This window comes from Diplotaxodon limnothrissa, linkage group LG7 (assembly GCF_057381915.1).
Source record: "Diplotaxodon limnothrissa isolate DT_005_m linkage group LG7, D_limnothrissa_male_GT1.1, whole genome shotgun sequence".
NCBI classification, from domain to species: domain Eukaryota; kingdom Metazoa; phylum Chordata; class Actinopteri; order Cichliformes; family Cichlidae; genus Diplotaxodon; species Diplotaxodon limnothrissa.
In genome coordinates, this window is record NC_140602.1 from 49498117 (window position 1) to 49509203 (window position 11087).

General features: G+C 39.3%; 1 protein-coding gene across 2 annotated transcripts in view; it reads left to right on the forward strand.

Moving 5' to 3' along the window:
* The window catches only part of nup214 (nucleoporin 214), a 31982-nt gene extending 24992 nt beyond the window's left edge, over nt 1–6990 (forward strand). Inside the window, exons 33-36 of one of the 2 annotated variants that reach the window (XM_085359818.1) lie at nt 2568–2739; nt 3904–4082; nt 4950–4983; nt 6522–6990. In XM_085359818.1, coding sequence (XP_085215944.1) covers nt 2568–2739; nt 3904–4082; nt 4950–4983; nt 6522–6558 — 422 coding nt within the window. In that variant the 3' untranslated portion in view covers nt 6559–6990. The remainder of the gene's footprint in view (nt 1–2567; nt 2740–3903; nt 4083–4949; nt 4984–6521) is intronic. The other variant, XM_085359819.1, reaches the window with a different exon arrangement.
* Nucleotides 6991–11087: the final 4097 nt, after the last annotated feature.

The window sequence follows — 11087 nt, forward strand, 5'->3', positions numbered from 1 at the left end:
ACTGCCTCTTCACAAACAGACCATTTTCCCAGTGTCTGGACACTGAGGTTTTGCTCTCCCATAGGAAGAAGATGTGTCAGTGACATCACGTCTGTTAAGTAAAGGCAATAACACGTGTGAATAAGCTTTTTGTATAAATAGAAATTTGTTATGGGTGAAAATTTTCCTATAACAAATGAACTAATCCATCCCTATACCATCATGGATGATTGCCTTTGCAGAGTGCTGATTTCAAAAGTCAGATGGTTTCTTATACTCTTTAACCTGGGTACACGATGAGTAGGACTTTGAAAAAGAAATTCAAATTTTATTTTTCAAATCTGTCTCTCAATCAAAGCAAACAACAAAGAGTCATTTAAACCACATCTTAACTGCTCACGCTACCTAAAAACTTTCCATTTCTAAATGAGGAGAAGACTGAGGATGTTGCTTTTGGTCGCCCCGAACAGCTCAGTAACTCGCTCGCACTTTTGGCACTTTAGGGTTTTAACCTTTAACCTTTTACCAGGAATTTGGATCTTATTTTTGACAGTGGTTTCAAATTCGACGGACAGATTAGCTCTGTGGTCAAAGCAGGGTTTTATCAACTCGGACAGTTGGCCAAAGTCAAGCCCTATCTACCTTGAGAGAGTTATCCATGCTTTTAATTGTATTTGCCCCAACTATTGTACCTCCCTTTTTGCAGGCCTGGGTCACTCTGCTATCTGAAGTTTACAGTTAGTTCAAAATGCAGCTGGTCGACATCTTACAGGGGCAAAAATGTGAGAGCACATTGCCCCAGTTTTATCCTGTCCTCATTGGCTCCCTGTCCCTTTTTTTTTTTTCTTTTTGAATTGATTTTAAGATGCTATTGCACACCCCCCCCAAATTTATCTGAGCTTTTAAGTATCCACGCTCCACTTAGGGCACTAAGGTCTTCCAATCAGATGATTTTGGATGTTCCCAAGACAAGGCCATTTTGGTTCTAGGCCCTGTCTTGTGGAACCGCCAACCCCAAAACATCAGATCTGTTTGTAGTGGAGAGACCTTCAAGTCTTTACTCAAAACTCACCTGGTCTTCCTGGCTTTTAGCTCGAGTTGAGTAAAGACATCTCAGTGCATTCCTATTTTTATTCTATTTTTATTTTAGCGTATTTTATCTATTAATCCTTGTGTTTTGTTCTCACTGGATGAACCTCTAAAGCATTTTAGTCAAGAACCATGACCATGGGATAGTTTTCCACTTCTGCTCAATGCATCTTAAATTAAGCTCAGCCTCTAACAGGCAGCACTGCGTTCGACCCTCATTTAGATATGGTTTTTGGTGACTGATCAATTGGTGACTGATCACAGCATTCAAAGGGTTCCTGATTTCCACCCGAGAAATGTGCGCTTCCCATGCTGCGCTGCCTGAGGGCCTGAATCTGTTACAGTGTTAGCACAAAGAGACAACCACTCACGCTCACTTTCACACCTACTTTCAAATTTAGAAACACCAACTAACTTAAACTCATACATGTCTTGGATATATAATGTAATTTCCTGTAAAAGTTGAATTCCTCATATTCTTTGCACTCTTACTTTGAGAAACATTTTAAATGGTTCAACACATTGGTGAACCCCACCATGTTTTTCTTAATCTATCGAGATGATGCGCTGATTATTTTCAGTCAATTCTTGGAGAACTCATTATTATACATTTAAAAGTGGTCTTTATTGTGTAAATCACTTCTGAATAGAGCTGGGGCGCTATGGATAAAAACCAGTGCAGGCGTAGTTAAATTCGCCCTTGGAGGGCTGTTTTAAACCAGGAGAGAAACCCTGTCTACATCACATTGTAGTTTGTCTGAAAACATCATGTAAATTTAAAAACCGATATGCTGATACTTTGCTGCTCGTGGCCATGAGTAGTCATAGTAGTAGCAGCTATTCAAGCTGTACCTCAGAGCCTCTGGGATATTGGTAACCCTCAGCACACTAATTCTCCATCACTGGCCATGCAGGGGGAATGTATTCTTGTTACATTAGCTCAATCAATTATTTACTGGGGCATGCTGCTAGCCAGGCTGTAATTTCAGTACACTCTTTCTCTCCTGCCAATCAGAGGCTTTGAATTGGTGTGAAGTACTCATCATGCTTATAACAGTTTACTGCTCCAGAGGCTGTGCACAACAATACTGTAAATGCCCACACGTGTACTCAGGTAGCTTCTGATGAGTTACAATAGGGGGATATGCAATTTTTTTAAAAAAAATTTTAAATTTAAAACATAGCTAAAATACTTTTTCTGTCTTTACCTAGGAATTTATTTTCCTTTTTGGAAGTGCCAGCACTAAATTCAATTTATGTTTCTTCATATGAGTCCAAGAAGAACTCTAGATTAAATTTTAGTGTTTGCAGTAGCTTTGTTAAAGGGAAAAAACATCTACATGGATGTAATGCCTGATGTAAATAAGCCACTTAGCATATAATGTTATAAAAGTTACAGAAATTGCTTCATGACTCACATTTCTTCTGTATTTTCTTTGTAGAAAGAACGCTGGAAACCAAGTAACTTCCTGCTCTGTTATCCTATTTCCTTCCTACAGGTGGCTTTGGCAGTGCTCCGGTGTTTGGGAGTCCTCCTTCTTTTGGGGGTTCCCCAGCATTTGGTGCTGGAGCATCTTTTGGCTCAAGCCCTTCATTCAGCAGTCCTATTGGATCATCGGCTGGCAAAGTGTTCGGAGAGGGCACCGCGGCTGCCAACATGGGAGGATTTGGGTAAGCAAGACGAAGTCTTTTTTGAAAGGTTTGATATGGAAAAAAAATCCATCGTTGTGTAATTAAAGCTGACTTTAGAGCAACCTAAAGGTTCAGCCACTTTGATTCAGGGTGGCTGAACCTTTAGCTGAACTTTGTTTATAGAACTTCTATCTGCATCTAGTTTGTCTGTAATCTATTTTCTTTGCCTGCTCTGATATTCAAGCGGAATTAAAGCGGAAAATATTTTCAGTAGAACAACCTTTCATTGACAAAGTAGTGTAACAGAGAACTGTTTTTTTTCTCAACCCACTGTTGCAGACAATGAGTATTTGAAAATGTCATTGTCATCAGGCTATTATTGTCATAATAGGCGCCTTTCAGTGTTCTCAGCACTACAAGACAAACCAGCTGAAAGCAGCATTTAACAACACTATTAAAAACCCCATTAACATTTAAGTGTAGAGAAACAAAACATTTTTATTGGTCTATAGAGTTATATGAGGCAAATTTGGGAAGTGAGGCTTAATTTTATTACTTTTAAACACACACATTTCTATCTAATCTAATTCCAGCAGTTCTGACTTCAGGCAGGATTTCCTGATTATTATGTTTTTTAATCCTCCCCTCCTCCTTATCATTTATACTCTAATGATTTGCATTAACCTCTGGTGTGTTCACATGTGCATGTGTTTTGATACCAGCAACCATGGTTGCCAGCACAAAACAAACCCAGCTCTGTGCCAGACTAGATTATTCCCTCCAGATAATCTCAATCTGGGGTCATGAAGCCTGCAGATTAAACTGACATGCTCTCTCTCTCTCTCTTTCACTGTTTTGCTTATTCTTTTTTTCTCTCCCTTGGGAGTGAGCGGGCATTGGGTCCTGTAGAAAGGATTAATGTATAAATCCCAGCCTGTCAATCCTCACATGCCAAACAAGTAAAAAAATAAAAAAATAAAGCTAAACAAATTCACATTCACTATCTTGAATGTTCTGCTTTGTTTACATGTTTAACTAACCAATAAAAACATCTTGGACAAACTATTTGCCCACATGTATGTGTGTTTAATTATGAATTTATGACTGTCAGACCAGTAACCTAATATTGTCAAGCATTTTGTCTTACCAGCCCCATTCAGGTGTGGCTGTCTTTTTTTCAGTTGTAACTTTTGCGTTTTACAGTATCACAACCTCAGCACCTGCTCCGGTTTTCAGGTTTGCCCCACCTCCTAGCACTCCGTCCTTTGGTGCGCTAGCCGGTCAGAGCGCTCCATCATTCGGGAGCCTGGCCCAGCAGGGACCTGGGTTTGGAAGTCAGCCCAGCAGCTTTTCAGGTTTTGGACAACAGCCACAGCCAGGAGGTGAGACTACTACTTTACCTGAATTATTTTTGTTTTTATTTTTTCCCCCTTCCTCATCATCTTCAGCTGCCATCTTGCCTGCTATCACTCTAGTTTATTCCCTACAGTGAGTCACTCAACAGCGCCATTCTTCCAGCAACTGTACAATTTTAGCCATTGTACAGTGTTTATCGCAAGTTTCTTTACTTTAACTGTCTTTCAAACTTGAAAAAGGAAGGTGGCTTTATTGTTGTGCAATAGAAATTTCCTGAGTATTGCGACCAAACAAGTGTTTTGTTGTGTTAATTACACTTTTAGGGTAGATTGTGCATCACATGAAGATTTTAAAGTGGTCAATTTCCTCATTTGGCAACACAATGCAAGTTTGTGCGAAACATATCCAAGGAGTACTTCCCTCTCAAACATGATAAAGACAAAGGATGACAAAGGATGGATGAATACATTTTATGTTTCATGGGCTAATGAGACAGAAAGGGGTTCACTGTAACACACTGTATGGTGAATTTGCCTGTCCTGCACATCTATAAACTTTCACTGCATTACAGCTGTTACAGGTTTCTTTGCCGAGATGACTGGTGTGCATCCCTCTGAGTTTTCATGCATGCAAGATCCAAATTATTTTTCCATGCACTCATTTCTTTGATATTTCTCTCCTTTGTTTCAGTCCTCTGCTTTATTTTTTTTCTGAAGTTTTAATGGTATTGTGGATGCACACTATACACAATATGCATACTGTACATAGGACTGTCCACTAACCCACTTCCAACACATAGGCACACAGATCATGTGAGACTTCCATTAGTCTTTTTTTCCCACTTGCAGTAACAATTACCAAATTAATCATGTATTTATTTTTTATATTTTTAGGATTCTCTGGAAACACCTTTGGGTCTGCAAACCAGTAAGTGTGGTCCATCCATCTAGTTTTAATTAGTCTTTTTGTGTGGTTTTTTTTCTTGTGTGTGTTAATGTGAACTGATAAGTAGACAGACCCACATTTCTCTGTTCCTCGCTGGCAGCACTGCATTGTGCCTGTGGTATTTGAACTCTGCTGAAGCTTCCATCTTGCACCGCAGTGCTCCCTATAGAACCTTTCAGGTTTAATACCACCTCATCTAACCTCATTTCTTTCCTCTTTTCCATCTTCTTTCTTTCCTCTGTTCCTCATAATCGCTCATATTCACCATTATTTCACTGCATTGTCTTACAGTAAATTTTGAAAGCAATTATTATAGGAAAATATTGTTTTTAGTCATATTTAGAAGATATTCTAAAAACTACCCAATGCTGCACTTGCTAAATCTATAGCACATGAAGGGTGTGTGGGTGTGGCTTTTCATTCTCAGCCCCTGTGAAGCTGGTGCTCCTTACTTGGCTGTGCATGGTTTAAATGTTCAAGCAGAGCTTTCTTACTAATTAAACCTAAAACTAATTAAAGTGATTATTTTTTCCTTCACCTCCTCTTCTCTATCTCCTCTTCTTTCCTGTCATCCTTCAATTTCACTTTCTACCTTTTTATACTGCTTCTCGCTTCATTTTCCATGTGTCACATGGCAGCCAGTGTTTCCCCGGGGTGTGTTCCAGTGGAATGCACTCTGAAGTGTGCAGGAGTGTGTGAAGACAAGGCTTAGTCTATTGGACACATTCACATTCTGTTAATAATCCTTCTCTTTCAGTCTTTTCTGCTTTTCTCTTGTGTCTGCCTTCAAAACTGTATGCATATTACATTCTTTGTACAGACAGGATTGTTGCCAAGTCAAAATTGCCTTTACTTTTATTTCTCAAATCTACAAGCGTTATAATTTTTGATTTAATAATATTAACAAAAAAACCCTCTACTACAATGACACTGGGGAAAAAGCCTGAATTAAAATGAAATCCATTCATGATTATCAAGAAATTATTTGTAGGAACCTTGGATTTGTGTTTAAACCTTAAAAAGAACGAACAGAAACATTCCAGTGTTTTTATTACCCTGTGCTGTGAAAAACTAAACATCTCCATTGACAACTCTAAAACCAGTTTTGAAAAGTGTAATCATTGCTAACAATAAATCATAATCCTACAATAAAATATGGCTCTTAACAGCAGCTCTCTCCAATGTAAAAACCATTCATCATGTGCACTTGTCATTGCTGCCAAGACAAAAGGCAAATGCAGGAGTACAAAATCAGACACTTTCACTGAATTCAACGCGTTTTTTCATTTGATTTATTTCACAACCTGCCTGGAAAAATGCTGCGGAAAGCAATTAGGACGACATGATGTCAAATCTATAAGAACACTGGGTGGGTGCGTGGGTGGACAAGATGTCATGGTGTCTGTGTTTTGATTTGCTCGTTAGAGGTCATTTTAATAGTCCTGCTGCTGACTTTTTAAACATTCAAAACTCTTTCTCAGTAATGTCTCTCCCTCTCTCTCTCTGATCTCTTTTTACAGATCAAATTCTCAAACATTTTCCAGTTGGAGAAGCTAGTTTTTGTCTTTTAAACCACCTTGAGCTACTGTAGATGCCACTGCGACATTTCTTCTTCTTCACTTAAAGCTCTCTGGGCCATACATTGGGAGAAGCGCAAGGCTGCATTGTGTTTGGGTTGGCTGCTCATAGAGCAGACACATGTTATAACTTTTTGTGATCTTAATATTTTCTTGGACACAGTTGAATCAAGTTTTGACATGTTTACAAGTAAAGAGTGTATGGTTGTCTTCATTGTCACAATATACACACATCAAGGGTTGTTGCCTTACAAGTACAATTTTTGCACTTTGAAAACATGACTTAAAAAAACCCCTGAGCTTTACTTTCACTCTTTAACTTTGTAAAGCTGTTAAAACAACATCCAGTCTACTTTTACGTTGCTGCCAATGCAGACTTTGACAGATTAGGTATGTGTGAAAAATGCAAAACTTGGAGGTGTGTATTTAATAGCAAAAACTGATTTTAAATTTTGACTTGTTGAAATAAGACGTTTAAAAAAAAAATTGTTTTTTGTTTTGTTTTCCCCCCCACTAAATCCATCCCTCGGATGTGTATTTTTACATGGAAAACTAAGAATAAACCAAATATTTCAAGTTTTTTTTTTGTCTACGCTTAATGTGAGCACTGGTAATAATTTGTCTTGCTCTGTTTTCCCATGAAAATAACTGTAGCTGCCTGGATAGAAATCTTTGATGTAAGGTGGTTTCAGTGCCATTGCTAAAGGTGTGTAAAATCGAGCACCGGTCCATGCAGCCTGCCTTTTACAAGGATTTGTGAAAGAATGTGTGGCTCTTAAGAGTGTGGTGCTGTAATAGGATTCCTTTATTTTAGGCCCTCCTTGATATTCCGCGATATTCGACTTCAAGTACTATTGTTACAAAGTAGAATCGTTAAGGAGCTACAGAACCCAACCATGAAGTGGCAGACTACATAAACTTACTGATTGGAGTCACAGAATATCTAAAAGTTGCAGCGCTTTGCTGACTCAATCTTCTGACATTAACATCGGCACAAAAACTGCACCAATAGCTTAATGGCATGCGTTTCCATGGATGAGCATCTTCTGTAGGAGTAATGTACAGGTGGCCCATTACTTGTCTACAAATTGTAATATGATTATAGCTGAGAGGAACTTTCCACTCTCATGCCATAAGTATAAAAACAGGCATCATCTGAACATCGGTCTCTCTGCTCAGTGACGTTCATTGACGTACACTGACCACAATATAATTGTGAGGAGAAAACATAAAGCTACACTTTAACACGAGTGGGTGGCATGAAGAACAACATTAATTAGTGAACCATGATATGTACCTTATTTTCTTCTTTGCTTCTGGAAGGATTCCACATACAGGAGCTGAAGGTGGCTGTGGGCAAATGTTGAGGGAGGTATCAGAGCCCTGATGTTTGTGGCATGTGGCCCCAGGAAGCAGAGTAACATTGTTAGCTTATGGCTGTGGAGGATGTCACTGTCACTCTGTCAGCCCTTATCTCTCTGCAAACGGATGGCAGAAGTCCTGGTGGGCCTGAAGTGGCATGGGAATGTCAGTGTCATGGCATGTGGCCTGTAATAGACACCTGCTAAAAAAGAAAAGCCCATATTCTGTCCTCAATAGATAAAAAGAGCAGGCTGGAGCCTTTGATGGCTTTGGCATCCACAAGTGAAGAATAAGTAGCTATAAATGGATTTTATATGCAAGTAATTGGTTAATGAACAATTGAACAATGAAGATCCAAAGAAAATATTCAGCAATTACAATTTTATTTTGAAGAAGAATTCGATTATCAGCATTACACACATGATCGCACCGAAGCCTCTTTGACATCTCAGGTAAAGATTGATAGTTGGACACGATGGCAGATTACAGCAGCACACGGGCTGTTGCAGAGCCTGAAGTCTGTAATGCTTTCAGCTAAACCGGATGAGCTTATGAGATTTTCAGCACCCACTCCACAACTGGCCTCAATGAAAGCATTAAAAGAGGAGCCTTTATTGTAATTATTATTATTTTACCACATGCCTAGCCGAAATACTCAGAGGTGGTGTCTAATGTCATTGTTCCTGGGGATAAGGAGGGCAGGAGAGTCTCACACTCGGGAGGTTGGCAGCTGTCTTCATGGAATCCGGATAAAAATAGTTTAGTCCAAACCAAACACCCACCCATCCCTCCCCCAGCCCCACCCTCATTCTCTGTTGTCTCCCAGCCCAACCCCCCATTCAGTGATGATTAGCAGCTCCTGAGCACATATTCATCATTGCTGCATGAGCCTCGGTGTGTGCTCGTTCGAGTCTTTAGGCATATCTATGAACAGAGTGCTATTTCTACAGTAAATGCTGCTGATTTCGGTCACTAAAGTGGCCCAAGTTGTGCATATTTTAGCAGCTAGCCTGTTTTGAGTCCCTGTTTTGCAAGGTTAGGGTTAACCAAGGCTTTTGTGAGCAGCATCTCTACTGAAGGAGAATGCACAATATGCCCTAATGGGTAATCGTGTTTCTGCAGATAATCCAATAATCCACTAACAGACAACAGAGACCTCACTTCCTATTTCTCCTGCCTTCTGCATGCTTGCTGACTTTGTGGTGCACAATGGATTTATTCCTTAACTATGCTATTGTGAAATATTTCAGTATTTAACAGAGAAACAATCAAAAACAGACCACTTGGACCATATTCATTATGTTATGTTAAAGGGGATCTGTCTGTAACGGCTGTCATCAACAGTTCGCAATGTTGGTGTGTTAGTCTGACATTTTGTTCCACACTAAAATATCTTGACAGCTATCCAATGAACAGCCGTGAAGTAGGGCACAGATATCGATAGTACTTTGAAGGGATTCAATCCATTCCAATCTCTGTGGTGATTCCTTGGTATTTTCTCCTGTGCCAGCAGTGACATAAACGTTTTCATCCATAGATCAGTGCCAAATTTTTTACAGACATTTAGGATTTCAAGATAAATCAATTCAAGTGAAATCTCATAATAACTATTGGATATTTTCTTTTTATAAAAATGCATTTTAGGCATGTAGACATGGTCAAGGGTAGTGTGCCTAAGTTCAAACTGCATCAGAAAGGTTGAAGAAAAGTGATTAAAGTCACTTTGAATGTGACTTGAAATGATTGGTGCCACAGGTCTGACTACTTTAGAAGTTGTGTGTGTGAAAATGACAGAGTAGCAATCTGCAGGGTTTACAGACTGGTTTTAAAAAGAGGAAACATCCAAAAACCAACAACATTGCATAAAACTGCCTTACTGATGCCAGAGATCAGAAAAGAATGCCCAGACTGCTTTCTGCTGGAACATTCAGATGGTCAGTTCAGAATTTGGTGTAAACAACATGAAACATTAGTACCAGTTCATCATTATTTAAGTGCTTCAGCCTATGCGAGTAATGCTGCTGACCATGCCCATTCTTTTACAGACACAGTGTGCCTATCTTCTGATGGCTGCTTTAAGCACAAAGCTCAAATCATTTCAAAGTAGCTTTGTGTAGATGGTAAGTTCGCTGTACTCAAATGGTCTCGACAATAACCAGATCTCAATCCAACAGAGCACCTTTGGGATGTGGTGAATCGGGTAGATTCGGATCATGGATATTTACCTGACAAATCGGCATTATGTTATCGCGCCAGTATGGATCCAAATCCCAAGAAATGTTCCCAGCACCTTGTTTAATCTGTGCCTTAAAGAATTGAGGCAGATATAAAGGCAAAAAGGAGCCCAACCCAATAATAGGAAGATGTAGTCTGTGTAGGGGTGTGGGTTCTGAAACTCTGCACATCTCTCTTGTATACTCAGGAACTGCTATCTTGTACTCCAGGGTTTACTATTTGTATTATTAGATTGGATCTTTTTTTTTTGTGTGTACACCCACTGGTACTCTTATACTTATGAGGTGGGAGTGTATGTTCCATATTGTCTTATGTTCTTCAAAAAGAAAACGGCATATTGTTCAATTTGTCTTTTGTAAAAGTGGATGCAGAAAATTTAATAAAAATATCTAGGGGGAAAAAATAATGGTAAATGGCCTGTATTTGTATAGCGCCTTTCTAGTCCCTAAGGACCCCAAAGCGCTTTACACATCCAGTCATCCACCCATTCACACACACATTCACACACTGGTGATGGCAAGTTACATCGTAGCCACAGCCACCCTGGGGCGCACTGACAGAGGCGCCTAATAGGAAGATGTACCTAAAGAAATGGCCTGTGATTCTATAAAACCTTAAACTTAGTTAAAAATGTCACATCCTGATGCCTTAGTTTGTGACTAAATGTCTGAAGATGATACAATTATATTTGTACATGTAACAATTTTTCATTTAAATCTTGAAGCCAGACGGACTCAACAGGGCATGGTTACTGTTACTGACAAGGGACTTTGTAAAACCAAAATAAAGACTTTTTCTGAAATCAAATCAACCTGTGACTAAAAACTGAAGAAAAGACAGCATTCTGTCAGAGATGCCTAAAGCCAGAATTCTCCCGCTAGCGAAATAAGTTGGTGAATATAAGCACTAAAA